This window comes from Triticum dicoccoides, chromosome 1B (genome assembly GCF_002162155.2).
Source record: "Triticum dicoccoides isolate Atlit2015 ecotype Zavitan chromosome 1B, WEW_v2.0, whole genome shotgun sequence".
Lineage (NCBI taxonomy): Eukaryota > Viridiplantae > Streptophyta > Magnoliopsida > Poales > Poaceae > Triticum > Triticum dicoccoides.
This window is the reverse complement of record NC_041381.1, coordinates 519,173,893-519,190,156: the sequence shown is the minus strand read 5'-3', so window position 1 is coordinate 519,190,156 and position 16,264 is coordinate 519,173,893. Positions and strand designations below refer to the sequence as shown.

At 45.2% G+C, this 16,264-nt stretch overlaps 1 protein-coding gene across 1 annotated transcript; it reads left to right on the top strand.

Annotated features, from left to right (window-relative positions):
• The first annotated feature begins 5,368 nt into the window (after nucleotides 1-5,368).
• Nucleotides 5,369-6,195, top strand: LOC119346026 (pleckstrin homology domain-containing protein 1-like). Its single transcript, XM_037615787.1, has one exon. It carries the CDS (start codon nucleotides 5,491-5,493, stop codon nucleotides 5,983-5,985), a length of 495 nt encoding a protein of 164 aa, XP_037471684.1. The 5' UTR covers nucleotides 5,369-5,490; the 3' UTR covers nucleotides 5,986-6,195.
• Nucleotides 6,196-16,264: the final 10,069 nt, after the last annotated feature.

Genomic DNA, 16,264 nt, shown 5'->3' with positions numbered 1-16,264 from the left:
TACATGTGAAGCGGAGTACATGGCAGCCTCGGAGGCAGCGCATGAAGCAATTTGGGTGAAGGAGTTCATCACCGACCTAGGAGTCATACCCAATGCGTTGGGGCCGATCAAACTCTTCTGTGACAACACTGGAGCTATTGCCCTTGCCAAGGAGCCCAGGTTTCACAAGAAGACCAGGAACATCAAGCGTCGCTTCAACTCCATCCGTGAAAATGTTCAAGATGGAGACGTAGATATTTGCAAAGTACATACGGATCTGAATGTCGCAGATCCGTTGACTAAACCTCTCTCGCGAGCAAAACATGATCAATACCAGAACTCTAGGAGTTCGATTCATCACAATGTAACTAGATTATTGACTCTAGTGCAAGTGGGAGACTGTTGGAAATATGCCCTAGAGGCAATAATAAAAGGGTTATTATTATATTTCCTTGTTCATGATAATTGTTTTTTATTCATGCTATAACTGTATTATCCGGAAATCGTAATACACATGTGAATACATAGACCATTCCCTAGTGAGCCTCTAGTTGACTAGCTCGTTGGTCAATAGATAGTCATGGTTTCCTGACTATGGACATTAGATGTCATTGACAACGGGATCACATCATTGGGAGAATGATGTGATGGACAAGACCCAATCCTAAGCATAGCACAAGATCGTGTAGTTCGTTTTGCTAGAGCTTTTTCAATGTCAAGTATCTCTTCCTTAGACCATGAGATCGTGTAACTCCCGGATACCGTAAGAGTGCTTTGGGTGTACCAAACGTCACAACGTAACTGGGTGACTATAAAGGTGCACTACAGGTATCTTCGAAAGTGTCTGTTGGGTTGACACGGATCGAGACTGGGATTTGTCACTCCGTATGATGGAGAGGTATCTCTGGGCCCACTCGGTAATGCATCATCACAATGAGCTCAAAGTGACCAAGTGTTTGGTCACGGGATCATGCATTACGGTACGAGTAAAGTGACTTGCCGGTAACGAGACTGAACGAGGTATTGGGATACCGACGATCGAGTCTCGGGCATGTAACATACCGATTGACAAAGGGAATTGTATATGGGGTTGTTCGAATCCTCGACATCGTGGTTCATCCGATGAGATCATCGAGGAGCATGTGGGAGCCAACATGGGTATCCAGATCCTGCTGTTGGTTATTGCCCGAGAGCCGTCTCGGTCATGTCTACGTGTCTCCCGAACCCGTAGGGTCTACACACTTAAGGTTCGGTGACGCTAGGGTTGTATGAATATGAGTATGCAGCATACCGAATATTGTTCGGAGTCTCGGATGAGATCTCGGACGTCACAAGGAGTTCCAGAATGGTCCGGAGGTAAAGAATTATATATAGGAAGTGGTATTTCGGCCATCGGGAAAGTTTCGGCGTCGCCCGGTATTGTACCGGGCCCAGCGGAAGGGTCCCGGGGGTCCACCGGGTGGGGCCACCCATCCCGGAGGGCCCCAAGGGCCGAAGTGGGGAGGGGAACCAGCCCATAGTGGGCTGGTGCGCCCCACTTGGCCCACCCCCTGTGCCTAGGGTTGAAACCCTAGGGTAGGGGGCGCCCCACTTGCCTTGGGGGCACTCCACCCCCCTTGGCCGCCGCCCCCTTGGGAGATTGGATCTCCCAGGGCCGGCGCCCCCCTAGGGGCCTATATAAAGGGAGGGGGAGGGGGGCAGCCGCACCCTGAAGTCCTGGCGCCCCCTCCCCCTGCTACACCTCTTCCTCCTTCGTCATGTGCTTGGCGAAGCCCTGCTGGAGTGCTGCTGCTCCACCACCACCACGCCGTTGTGCTGCTGCTGGAGCCATCATCATCAACCTCTCCTTCCCCCTTGCTGGATCAAGAAGGAGGAGACGTCATCCGCTCCGTACGTGTGTTGAACGCGGAGGTGTCGTCCGTTCGGCGCTAGGATCTCCGGTGATAGGATCACGACGAGAACGACTACTTCAACCCCGTTCTTTTGAACGCTTCCGCTCACGATCTACAAAGTGGTATGTAGATGCATCTCCCATGACTCGTTGCTTAGATGAACTCATAGATGGATCTTGGTGAAACCGTAGGAAAATTTTTAATTTTCTGCAACGTTCCCCAACACTTGGTACTGTCAGAGTCGGCATACTTGATTAGAGCCGCCATCAGCTAGCCCATATCATTACAATCGCGCTTGAGCCGCCCCAGCTTCTGTTTAAGAGGCAAAAACGACAATTTTTCTCCAACATTAAGACCGCAGAGCCGGCGTTCATGTTATCAGATGAATGTATGATAGCTTTGACCCAGCGCACCCAACGGGTCATTGATTGACCCTCCTCTTGTTTGCAAGTAGCCAGATCTACAATAGACATGGGTTGCTTGCATGTGTCCTTAAAGTTCTGAATGAATCGGGCCTTCAGCTTCCCCCATGACCCGATGGAGTTAGCCGGCAGCCCTTTTAACCAAGTACGGGTCGTTCCATCCAGCATCATGGTGAAGTATTTAGCACACGCAGCATCACTGACCTCCAGCAGTTCCATGGCCATCTCATAACTCTCAATCCATGCCCCAGGGGGTAAATCGGTCGTGTAATTAGGCACCTTCCGAGGTCCTTTGAAATCCTTGGGCAAACGCTCATTACGCAGAGCCGGCACCAAACAAGGCACACCCGTAGATCTAGAAGTTACGCCTACTTCCAGTGAAGTCGTGGGATAAACCGGAAAAATGTTGATAAACCGCCGCTGAGCCGCCTACTCAGCTCCTTGGCGTATCCTGCCTTGATCGACCGCACCTTGAACACCATCAAGCGCCAGGTCATGCCCACATGGCTGATCACGGTGCCGGGCATTGCTTGAGACAGCTGGCGAGTCCATGTGTCTTCTATAGCTCCGGCTTGGACGAGGAGTCGAATGAATCCTGTCTCGGCTATAAGAGTACGCCTCCTGTTGTACCAATGCCGTTTGAAGAAGCTCCCTAGCCCTTTGCGTTTGAATTGCCGCCGGAGAGTCACCATCGACTAGGAGGGCTGCCAGCCATGTCACCGTAGCAATCATGTTATCCAACGGGTTAGAAAAATGACCCGGTGGAGTTGGCACATGCTGAGGCGGAACAGTGTTCAAACGAGGTGGCTCCGTCATACGTGGCTGAACCGGTGTTCCGGCCCAGGTGATGCAACCTGGTTTAACTACGGCGGGTTGCTGGTCCCCGCCCCAGGCGTGCAAAAAAGATTCCTTGCCTAATAAACTGAAGGTAGATGAGACATGTGCCTCCTTCTCATGACTTCATTTTGAGACATTCTGATCCATCGTGAGCCGGTAGGCCTCTGCTTGAATCCGCTGCGCCTGAACATCCAGGACAGCTCGCTCTGCGGCCATCCTGACGCCCTCAGCCGCCAGATCCGCCTTGGCTTGTTCTATCTCCTCTTGCAGCTTTGCAACCTCTATGTTGTGCTGATCTCGATTCGCCGGGTTGATCTCTGCTGTCAACGAGGCCATCAACTTATCCAACAAGTTCGTCAAAACTTGAGACGGCAGGCGCACAGGGCCTCCTGCCCCGGCCGCCATCGCCACTGCTGACCCGGAGGCCATTGCTGGCATAGTCGAAGAATTCTGCACCGGCTGCGTCCCGGCCATAAAGATTGCAACCCGGCTCGGCAGCTCATAGGGGTCCGGAATACTGTCGCCATCGGAATAGCCCCCAAGCCTGCCATCTTGCAGTTGATACAATGAAATAGTCTCGCCTGTAGTCGACTCACCATCAGAGTAGATGGCCGTCTCACCGCCAGACGTAGATCCTTCATCAAATTCCCCTCCATGGACGCATCCCACGAAGGCACGCTTCACGGCGGGCTGAGCTCGGCGGGTCTTGCACGCTGAGCCGTCTCGATGATGTCGGTGCAAATGTCTGGCTCAGGGTCCGGCTCGCCGATCTTGCCGATGAAGACGTGAATTCCGACGAAGGGGACCCGGTACCCGTACTCAATTGAGCCGGCCACGGGGCCCCAGCCTGCGTCGTCGATGTAGAGCTTGCCGCGACGACTCTTGGTCATCCGGTCCACAACGTATCCCTTGATCCCTTCGAAGTTGCCCTTCAAAAACTCGAAACCATCGTACGCTGGCCCCACGGTGGGCGTCAACTGTCGTGGAATAGTCATGACAGATGTCCTCGTAAAAGGACTTAGTCGTGGAGCCATCGCATCTAGGTTAGCTTAAAAGGGTTAAACGGGACAAAGGACACATAAGTTTATACTGGTTCGGCCCCTTGCGATGAAGGTAAAGGCCTAATCCAGTTTGAGGTAGTATTGTTTATGTCTCGATTACCAGGGAGCGAATCCGCTTGACCTAACTTTCGATCTGTTATCTCTTGTCCTGAACCGCCGCCGGGTCGACCCTTTATATACACAGGTCGACGCTCAGCGGCTCACGGAGTCCCGGCCGGCTCATAAAATGTGTCCGGCTCGGTGACTATCTTTACATGCCTTACAATACAAGTCTTTTACATATATGACGGTTTACCCTTACGGGCCTTAAGTCGTCTTTGGGCCTTGGACCCTTGACTAAACCGCTATCTTCAATGTTTTCTTGGGCTTCATATGATAACCCGGCCCCTCCTGGGCGGGTCATACCTAATAGTTATATCCCCAACAACGACCGTGCCTCCTCGGAAACGGAAAAAAAATACGTTTTTTTCACGAGAGTCACGGTTTTGCTTCCGCGAGAGGCACGGTTGTGATTTCGTCAAAGGCACGGGGGTGCCTCTTTCGGAAAGGGAAAACGCCCGTGCTCCCGGTTCGGTTTTTTTGTACGTTTTTTTTCTGAAAAAATAGTTCGTCAAAACCTATCAACATGAGATCTACTCCCTCCGTTCAGAATTACTTGTCGCGGAAATGGATGTATCTAGATGTATTTTAGTTCTAGATACATCCATTTTCAAGACAAATAATTCCAAACAGAGGGAGTAGTTTTGAAGATATCGGCACGAGGAATCCAGCGGTGAAAGCGGTTCGAGATTTGGACACACGGTTTAAGAGATAAAATATTTTAAATAAACAAATCTACGAAAAAAAGAAAAACTCTTAAGTTGCGACAAGCGTGAAAGTTAGAGTAATCTTTGTAACGAGTACTCCCTCCGTCCGGAAATACTTGTCATCAAAATGAATAAAAGGGGATGTATCTAGATGTATTTTAGTTCTAGATACATTTTTTTGTCCATTTTGATGATAAGTATTTTCGGACGGAGGGAGTACTTTTTAAGTAGTGATTTCGGATTTTCCCATTATAAGAAAACCTTATGATTTTCTGTGAATAATACTGGATTTAAGCGAATCAACTCGTCATCAGCTGGATAAAAGCCAATTAAACCGTTCGAGCGACGCCTTTGCGATCGCATCAAAAACGCCGCCCGGCCGAATCCAGCGGCGCAGTACTCCCCACCCACTTTGTCCCTCTCCTCCCCAGTCGTAGCCCCCGGCGCTCGCAGGCACCCACCCGATCCCGGATCCCCGATCCCCCCCGGCGCGATGGCGGCCAGCCTGTGGCGCGCGGTGATGGGCTCCTCCTCGTCGGGCGGCGGCGACGACCCGGCGGCGGGCGGCGTGGAGTTCTGGCACGGGGCGGAGCGCGCGGGGTGGCTGACCAAGCAGGGCGAGTACATCAAGACGTGGCGGCGGCGCTGGTTCGTACTCAAGCAGGGCCGGCTCTTCTGGTTCAAGGACGCCGCCGTCACGCGCGGCTCGGTGCCCCGGGGGATCATCCCCGTCTCCTCCTGCCTCACCGTCAAGGGCGCCGAGGACGTGCTCAACCGCCAGTTCGCCTTCGAGCTCTCCACCCCGACCGAGACCATGTACTTCATCGCCGACGCCGAGAAGGAGAAGGAGGAGTGGATCAACTCCATCGGCCGATCCATCGTCCAGCACTCCCGCTCCGTTACCGACGCCGAGGTCGTTGACTACGACAGCCGCCCCCAGCCCCCACCGCAGCCCAAGAAGAGCGAGGCGAGTGAGCCGTCAGAGTAAGATCACGGTGAACTCCGTCACCCTTCTCTCGATATGACTCTGTTGTATCAACTTATGTGATTGTGAATTCTTGTTTTTGTTTCTTATTTATTGACTTTGTGTATATTATTGACTGATGTCTAAGAATAATTGAGTTTAAGTGTATAGCTCTTTGACCCTTTGGATCGGTTGACATGTCCTAATTTCCGAAATGTCATGGTTGTCTCCTAATTCAGTGCTCTGTAAAGTTTATGCCTCTTAGTTTCTGAATTTGTGACAAATTTTTATCGGGCAATTCTCTGTTTTGTTCATTTTGCTTATGACTGGAACATATTTGGCTCAGAGTTCCAGGGGATTTCACCTTAACTGCCACCAATTTGTTGGTTCTTACTACAACATAAGCGCCGCACAGAAGAGTGTTGTATAGAGGGTCTTTTCACAATAAATAGCTCATTTTGGCAAGCAAAATGAATCATCATCCCACAATTATTTTCTATACGAAGGTAGACGGATATAGTTCAGTATTCCTGTGAAGGTTGTGTCATAGAGTTGCTATCATCATCCCACAATTATTTTCTATACGAAGGTAGACGGATATAGTTCAGTATTCCTGTGAAGGTTGTGTCATAGAGTTGCTATCCTAATTTATATGAGCAACTCCAGTGGCAGCAGTTCAATGGAAGTTTTGAGTGCGACCAATGTCAGCTTGTCAAGCATTGTGTTTATTAGCAATCAACTTGAACAATCATACACTTAATTTTTTTTCCATCTGATGTTTGAAATGGAAAGTTTGCCTTTATAAGATGCTGGAGTCTAGAGTTGGTGTGGTGGTGCTGGGCTTTGGTGAGTACAGTGACCATTATCCATCATTAGCCATTACTTATTGCACTTAAGAGACTGGATTCGTCATCCTTGGTCAGTCGTGCGTAAACGCCAACTGGTACTCTTTGACTGATTTTTGAAAGGCACGTGACTTAGCATGATCTTGAAAACGAACTTTGAACATTGATTCTTTTGACATTGTATTGTTCTTAGCTGGGATATCATAATCATGATGACACTCAAGTACAACTTTCAATCTTTCATTCTGAGGCTACATGCCTTGAAATAGTGAGCGAAAAGAGTGCTGACGAATAAATGATAACCTTAACAAGATGTAACCAAAGAATTTCTTTTATATATTAGAATGGAGTAGAAACTTGTATGTCTTTCAGTTGTCAATTTCGTTCAGGTGGTACCCTTACACTGGTAATCTACTCTCAGGTTCACTCAATTTGTGTCATTACAATTGGATTTGTAGCATTACTTGGTTATGCCTTGTTATATGCAGTTTAGTGCATGCTAATGTCTTCAAATAGTTGTACATGAAATCCCAAAGTCAGGAAGATTACTACCACTTGGATGAATGTCTTTCTGATACCCGTGACCTGTCTACTCCAATTCAGCTACTTCTAATAATGTTATGGTGTTCAGGTGTCTAGGTACCTTTGATCTTTTTGCTAACAAAGTTCTTCTATTTTCTACGCTTTTCCGACCTGTCTTTCTTCTAATAATACAGCTGCTACTCTTCTTTATTTGTTCTACCAGCAAGACGGGTACGTAATATTTAGCCATCTGCTGTCCCTTTGCTTCGAGTCTGAATATATTTGGGTTGACAGTGTTGTCATCCTGTCATGCTGAAAAAATAGTCATTGACACAGCATGTTGATGCGAGAAGTAGTCCATGTTGATGATCCCAACATTTTCTAGGGTTAATCCTTATCCAAAGCACCCAGAGTTACCTGTTGCTCTGAACAATTTTAATGCTACTCTGGAAGTGTGGTACCAAGTTTTGAGCCTGGGTGACAAAGTTCTTTTAGGGCTCATCCTTTTCCAAAGTTGCAGGGAAAATGGTTTAGTTACTCTCAGCTGGAGCTTTATTTGGTCCTTGATTTCCACGGAATGTTTTGATGAAGCAGCCACACAAGCTTGGGGTCTTGATGACAAAAACTGGAGCACTGTGATGCTGTTCTGACGGTGTTGCAATTCTCTCGAGTGTTTCTTCCTCGCCCCCTCTTCTCTCTCTCTCTCTCGCGAGGGGTGCGCCATTCCTACGGGGAAGCCCGCGGCCATGTGAGGAAGGCAGGCACATGAGATGTAACGGAAATGATGCGCCGCGCTGCTGTGGCGTTGGAATCACGCTGGCTGGGTAGCAGTGTCCAATTTTTTGGTGCTACTGCCTCGAGCATTATTCCGGTAGACAGCCATCCTTTCTGTTGGCACATCTATTTATTGGCACATCTATTTATTTATTGGACTGTGATAACTGGCAACCGTGTGCCAGATTGCAAAAACACCCGTCGTGCCGTACGAAACCCATCACTTCTCCCGATTTTCTGGGTCATCTGGATCCCCCCGCACGAACCCTTCCCTTCTCCCGATTTTTTGGGCCCCCTGACCCCCCGCTGGGGGCGGGCCTGTCGCGTTTCTGCACACACACCCTCGCTTGCAGTTTGAAAAAAGCGAAAAAAATGCAAATGCAATAGGACGGGACTCAAACCCACAACCTTCCCACAATTAATTTAGCAACAACAACCAACTGGGCTACACCACGTCATGTGGTTTCTTTCAACTTGCACATTACTTGTACCTTCCTGAGATGAGATCAAATGAAACTGAAAATTCGTACATTACGGTGTTATTTTCACATAAGTTACCGAGGGATGATTTTCAACAACTTTTCCTCTTTGCTGAAAAGTTATCGCAGTGTTTGTACATAAGATGTCAGTATGCTATTTGTATATTACCATGTTGTTTTGATATAAGTTACCGGGTTATGGTTTTTCAACAACTTTTTTCCATTTTAGTCAAAGTTATCGTGGTGTTTGTACGTAAGTTATTGGATATGCGGTTGATATATTACCATGGTATTTTCGCATGTTATCGGGGGATGCTTTTCAACCCCCTAGTCAAGTTACCATGGTATTTGTACATAGGGTATGGGGCATGTGGTTTGTATATTACCGTCACATAAGTTATCGGGGGTATATGTTTCAACAAATTTTTTCTCTCCTTGGTAAAAGTTACCGTTGTGCTTTTATGTAAGTTATCGAGTATGTGGTTCATATATTACCGAGCTATTTTCACATGAGTTATCGAAGGCGGGGGAGGGAGGAGATGTTTTTAGCAACTCTTTTACCTCGTTGACCAAAATTATCATTTGTATGTAAATTATCGAGTATGCGGTTCGTTTATTACCGTGTTATGTTCACATAAGTGACTGGGGGTATATTTTCAACAACTTTTTTTCCCTCCTTGGCCTAAGTTATCGCGGTGTTTGTATGTAAGTTATCGGGTCTGCGGTGCTTAATATATCATGCTATTTACACAAAAAGTTACGGGGTATGTTTCATCAACCTTTTTTCCATGGGTTGAAAAGTTATCATGGTGTTTGACATAAATTATCAACTATGTGGTGCATATATTACCATGCTATGTACACATCAGTTACCGGTGGTATGTTTTAGCAATTTTTTCGCTCGTGTCCAAATTACCACGATGTTTTCACCTAAGTTATCGGGTATGCGATGCATATGTTATCATACTATTTACACAGAAGTTATCAAGGATATCTTTTCAACAATTTTTTTTAACATGGTCAAAGTTACTGTGGTGTTTATACTCAAGTTATCCATGCGTGGCTATAATGCTGTAGCAAGCTAGTAAGATGAAGCTCTGATCCAATGATGATAATGTGCTCAAACAAGAAAAATCTTTACACAAATGGCTGACACACAATGATATCTGAACTCAACTTACCTTCTAGATGGACAGGCACTTCTGTGGGGGAGAATGAGAATACGATCCTCCCTTGGGACATGGAGAATTCTCCGTCAGACTTTGCGAGAATCCTGTAGTCTAAGCATACCAAGCAAGCGAGGGTGTGCGCCGATGCAAACCACCGGCTGCTGCAGTCCCTCGCAAACACTAGGGAAGGGGTAATGGTCACCATCCCCAACTCACATCTGCACCATCGAGAGCAAGAGCTGGCAGGGTGGAGCGCGGCGGAGCTCAGCTCAGATCGTCGGCGGCGGCTAGCTCGCCGGAGCGATGCGGGCACGGTTGGGTGTTGTAAGGAGTACTAGAGGGAGGCTGGGAGGCGGAGCTGCATCCACGCGAACTCAGGTGCAGAGAGAGGAGGGATTAGATGGAGAGGAGGAAGGGAAAGAGAAGGGGCTGACGCGGGCAAGGACGCCGGCGACCGACGCCTGCCGACGCGGCTGGTGTCGAGCGCATCGCGCGGGCGCACGAAGCCTTCGTGGATGCACGACTAGAGCGGGTGAGGGCGAGAGATAACAGGAGGGCTGCCAGGGGGAGCGGATCGTGTCTGCTAGATTCAAAACCGACGTTGATGAGATCGTGTGGCAGTTTTGCAATCTGCCACAAAGTTGCCAAATACATATTTCGTTATTTATTTTACGAAACGATCAGATTTTTTTTTGATCCGGAACCAATTCATTCCAATACTAAACTAGCACAGCAACATCGTTGGCCACCATAGCCGAAAAAATTCTGAGCCTGCTCCATCCATAACGAGACACGAACACCCGCCCCGAAGCCAAAAGCGGCTAGTTCGTGGGCAACCTTACTACACTAGTAAACATGCACGTGCAACGCACGTCTCAATCAAACCACATCAAAATTCATGTGGGTATACAATTTTGAATTCATACTCTGGGATGGCCCTTTCTCTATAAACAAAAGGACAAAGTACAAACCCATCAATTATCTTTTGAGAATGCCACTGAAGTTCAAGCAGACCACAAAGAAATCATAATTGTACAAAAAAAGTTACAAATCAATGGGAATCAATTGGATGAACAACTTCTACATAGAGAATATATGGGTGTGGCCTATTTAGTCTATTGTATAGTAAAAATGGAATCAAATTAAATATCCGATGAAGATTTCAGATTTTTTATTTTCTTGGGTGAACTTCAAAGGAACATATAAACATTGTCCAAATGAACATGGTGTCGTCAATGCAAAGTTGGAACAAAAACCTCCCAAAAATAGCAATCTTGGAAGAACTGAATTAGCTTCCTTCTTGGATTTTGGGCTGCTTGTTATCTTCTGAATTTGAAGGCTCGGCGGCGGTGACGGTAATCCCACCCATGGGAGTCATAGCGGGTACCACCTGCTAGCAGGAAGAGTCGGACAATTTTTCCTCCATTTTCAGTTTATCTCAGCATCTCCTGGAGTGGAACTATGGTGCAATGGGGGTATGCATATTGTAGGTAAAACACACACTGCTCTCCAAGTATACATAGAGAAAGCTGTAATGGAAAGTAGTATGATCTGAACTAATTACTCATCTTTTGAAATTGTCGTAGATCGTATATATGAGAACTCAAACTGGTGGTGGCACCTATTACTAAAGCCCGTAGATCTAAGGAGGGCACTTAACCTTATAAGAATATATTGCACTAATCTATGTAAGCTGGTAATCAACAAAAGCAACAAACAGCTTAAGCATAACATATGGTTTGATGAAAAATAATAGTTGGTAGCATTATAATAGAGGATCAAATTATTAAATTATGGAATTTCATTTGTGCGCAAATAAACTGACCATCAAAGTTTTATATGAGTAATATGGACAATAGATGCAGAGATAAAAGGAAGCCAGAAGTTGATTACATGCACCTTTATAAGAATCTGCATATGTACAACACTCCCAGAACTCAAAAAATCTAGCATGCCATTAGCCTTGAGATAATTGTAACTGCATCCCAATAGAAATACTATTGCAACCATAGAATATTCTAGCGAGGAACTCCCAAGAATTTGGGGCTTAATTCCCAGAAGTCCATAGAATACAGTGCACCACTCCCAGAAATCCGAAGAATTTGAGGATTAATTCCTCGGTACTACACTACCACAATCTCCCTTGTGGTGATACAACAGTTCGGAAGAAAGTTAATCGGCATAATGTACATTATATTTTGCTCACATGTCAAGTAAAATGTTTTGTACAATAGCACATTCGGCGGAAAATATAATGCTTGCAGAAAGCTTCTGTTTTACAAATGTTTAGCGGACTTAATTAGGAAGTAATGTAAAGAATAACAAAAATGAAATTTGAGTCCTCCAATGCATGTCATGATATGCATGGACTTCAATAGAAGAAAGGAGAATAGTTTCATTATGATGTGTCATGTGTGCTGTAAAAGTGATGATCCTTAGCCAGATTTCCTAGGACAAAGCAAAGTACAAACACAGATAAAAGTGAAACATCAATACTCGTTCCATTCCTTCCTTATAGGAGTCACTGCATGATGTATTCTTCTGAGCACTTTGTGTATGATGCAGAGGTGGTCATGCAAAGACCAAGAAATGAATTTCGCAGAATGTTAAATCAGTTATACTACAGAAAGCCTACTGATATCGATGCACTTGGGTGTGCACTTACATGTACAAATAGTAAAGACTCCATGACTTTTGCCATACCCGGAGAAATAACTACCACAAGGATTCCATGGATTTCTGCAATTATAGAAAGAAAGATTTGTTTTGCTTCTTAAAAATGTCTAAAGGGCATTTTTCTTCTTCTTCAAGTAACTTGTAGGGAATAACAATGACAATGCTTTTGCTGGATTAAATTTCCCCCACAAAAAACTTGTCATGTGTGTATATAGTATGTAAACTGATACTAAATTCATGTACTGTAGGCAGATCTCAAGAAATTATTACAAAGATTAGTCTGAATAGTGATAAACCAAAATCTGAACTTCACAAAATCACCAAAGCAAAAAGTGGCTTCCACTATTACTCCAGTATATTTCCAACCTAAATCTTAAGGGGGAGTCAGACGTTCAGTAGAATATGGTCGGTTAAAAAGCACTGCACATGCAACTGTGTTAAAATTTTCCAATTAAGATGCTATTCAAACATGTCACTCAACAAAAACAAAGCTAGGTATCAATATATTTTGGTTCCTGTCCTGTTGTCATCTATCCTTGTTCAGTTTGCAACAAAAATTTCTACAAGGAACATAATATGAACAAGGGACATCACCAACAATTATTTCACAAGGAGATGTGTAGGATGAGTGTCAAGGAAGTGATCAGTGCTGGTACATCTAGCTTACCATGATCAAGTTACATGTATAGGCAGACCATAAGATGATCCAAGTCCACTAATATTCAATGTACTCATGTTCACCTGTTTGGCAAAACAATAAATAACTCAGCCACACAGCACAATTTCTAAGAAAATCAAACAACATAAGTAGCTAAGCCTTGGTCAGGTGGGTTACCTCCAGGTATCTTCTCGAAGCCCTACCATTTGGGCACACAGACCGTCGCGTCGTATCTCAAGTACATAAGGAGCTTCATGAGTAGATGGCGACTGCAGCTGCCAGTACATTGACCTCTTACAAAAACCTGGAGCCATGTCTCGTGGATCGAGAAGAGGGAGTGAGCAATGGAGAGCAGCTTGTTTTCTTTCTCATCTCCTGCTTTCTTGTACATCTAAAATGGAACATGCAGATATGCAGAATGTTAGCTTCAGCATACAACAACACACAAAGTTAAGTTATCCAGTTATTACTTTGGGTAAAAGTTAATGAGCAAAACAAATAGCCCAATGCATTCTCTGAACCAGGATTGATAAGGGCGCACGCACATGGCACGGTTGATTAGATTACAAATTAGCTAGCTCATGATTAGATTACATGAGGGGAACAAATCGTGCCCACGCTGATGTATTTTACGCCTCAGCAATAAGGCTAAAAGCCTGAAAAATGGTCTCTAGAATGAATCATGGTAGATGAGACTAAATTGGACCATTGTGCAATCGAAACCTCATAAAAACTAAATTGTACTACTGTGCAATCAAAACTTGAGAGACAACCAGTTACAGCTGCAAGCCAGCAATGTCAGTAGACTTTTGTTTTGCACTACACTCCTGCAGTCAAATAAGATCAAACATGTCAGACATATCAAAATTGATGTCGATGTTATCTTGGGCGGTGGTTTTAAGAAGTAAATTCAGAGCAGAAGACGCTAGCAACATTAGGAATACTAACGACAATTCACTTGGAAGCAACTGCTAAAAAAATGTAGTACTAACGACAAATTCATTTGGAAGTGATCGATATACATGTGATTCCAGAAATGTTCCTACAACCTGTAATTATTAGAGGTTGGGAAGCGCTAAGTGGGCAGTTTCATACGGTAGCAGCCAACCAACCTGACGAACAAAATTTGGGGCAAGCCATGGTCGCAAACATACAATTCAAATGAACAGAGCTGACCAGAAAAGAGCTGACGGGGGAGCATACCTTGATCTTGTCTGCGAAGTGGCAGAGGTCGGGGAGCCCGGGTCCTCGCCGCTGTTACCCTTGAGGCAGTCGCTGACGAGCATGGCCAAGTCCAACTCGCTCTCGTGGCTCCCGTTGTGGCTCCTGGGCCCCTCACCCCTTCTCGCGTCCGCTGCCATATCCCATAGGTCGCCCACCGGAGACCCACTGCCCCCGCCGCCCCTAGCCGACACCCTCGTCGACAGTGAAGAAAGAACCCAAATTAAGCAGCTTTAGAGAGAAATTTATGCAACGAATCAAACTGGCTGCTACTCACCTGCGAAGCACATCCAACGTGATGTCCGTTCCCCTGCCCCTCCCTCTCCAGATGTGGCGGCGCGACGTGCCTCTCCGCCTCTGCTGCCTCCGATTGGGGTGGAAGGAGGCACGTGGCGGATGGCGCTGCGGGCGAGGCGCGTCGGCGGACGACGATGGAGGTGATCCGAACTCGGGAGGCAGCTGGGGAGGCGTGGAGAACTCGGGAAGAAGAGATTGATTTCGGGAACTGGTAGCGATCAGAATCGCGTGATTGTAGGGGACACCGGACCAGTAGTTGGAATATTCGTCCGCTAGTTGAGTATGGTCAGTCATTGGAAATTGCTAACTCCACACAACAGACTCATCAGATCAATGATGGCTGTTAGATTAAAACTTATGGTCTAATCGTGCGGTGCTGATTGGTTGGTGCGATGTCTTGGGTCTAATTACGGGGTGTACCTAAAAAAATTCTTGTTTGATTGTTTAATAGTAGTGGAGATTCACGCTTACAAAAAACTGAAATCAAAAGAGTCGAAACTTGTAAAGCATAAACTACGGGCCTTCCCGAAGGAGGACCCCAATCAGCGATCGGTCGTGGTCACCCGACTTGAGCGCAGTCACCAACACCTGAGAACCGGACTCGGACTGCACCCCGTGAAGCCCCATTGCACTGAGGATATGAGATGGTAGAAATCTCATGCAGATGTTTTGGAAGATCAGATCTTCTATAAAAATTCATTAGAAGTACAAAGCATCTCAAACATAATAAATTCTATTTTAATCCCAAGGGTTATTAATGCGGAGGAGGTCGAGCAAACATGGCCCCTGCGGGCGTTATTGAGTTTGCCATGTAGGCTAGTCCTTTTGGCTTGGGAAGGTTCCATTCGTTTTTCTTTTCTTTTTACTCTAGCGGTTTTCTCCATCTTTTTTTTCGTTCATTTTTATATTTGATTTCTTTTTAATTCATGATTTTTTAAAAAAATATATGAATATTTTTTGAAATTGAGGAACATAATTTGGATTTTTGAACATTTTCAAAATCATAAATGTTTTATTAAAAATTGAGAGCATTTTGTAAAAAAATCATTAATATTTCTCCATATTGGTGAATTCTCTAAAATTAAATAACATCTTTTAAATCCCTGATTTTTTTTTTCTAAAATTCATGATCATTTTTAAAAAGTCATGAACAATTATAAACTTTTGATTTATTTTTTACAATTCATGAATACTTATCTGGTACTCATGAACATTGTTTAAATTCGTGAATGTCTTTAACAAACATTTTTGTAAGTTCACAAAAAAGTTATTTCTATGTATTTTAGAAACCTCCGTAAACTAATATAAAAGCGATCTAAATACTCTTATATTAGTTTACAGATGGAGTATTATTTTATAGTGTATAAATCATTAGTTCAATAAACTGGTTCTGCTGGGCATGAGACGGTTGTCTGATTGAAGTTTCGATGCGTTGCATCTGCTGGCCTGTATTTTAACCCATCTAGTACACACTCTTTTTTTTGAAAGTAGTACACACTTTCCTGTCCTTTCCTGTTTACGCACTCCATCTCCACTAAACCTTGGCTCAAAAAAAAAAAAACTCCTCTAAACCAAGGCTTTGACGGTGGCAGCAAAACCAAGTAATACTACCAGTAGGCAATTGTAAAAAAAAATAGTTGTACTACCACTAGGCAATTGTCA

What these genes read in the sequence shown, in the direction of transcription:
- LOC119346026 (XM_037615787.1), top strand. Translation starts at nt 5,491, where the DNA reads ATGGCGGCCAGCCTGTGGCGCGCGGTGATGGGCTCCTCCTCGTCGGGC.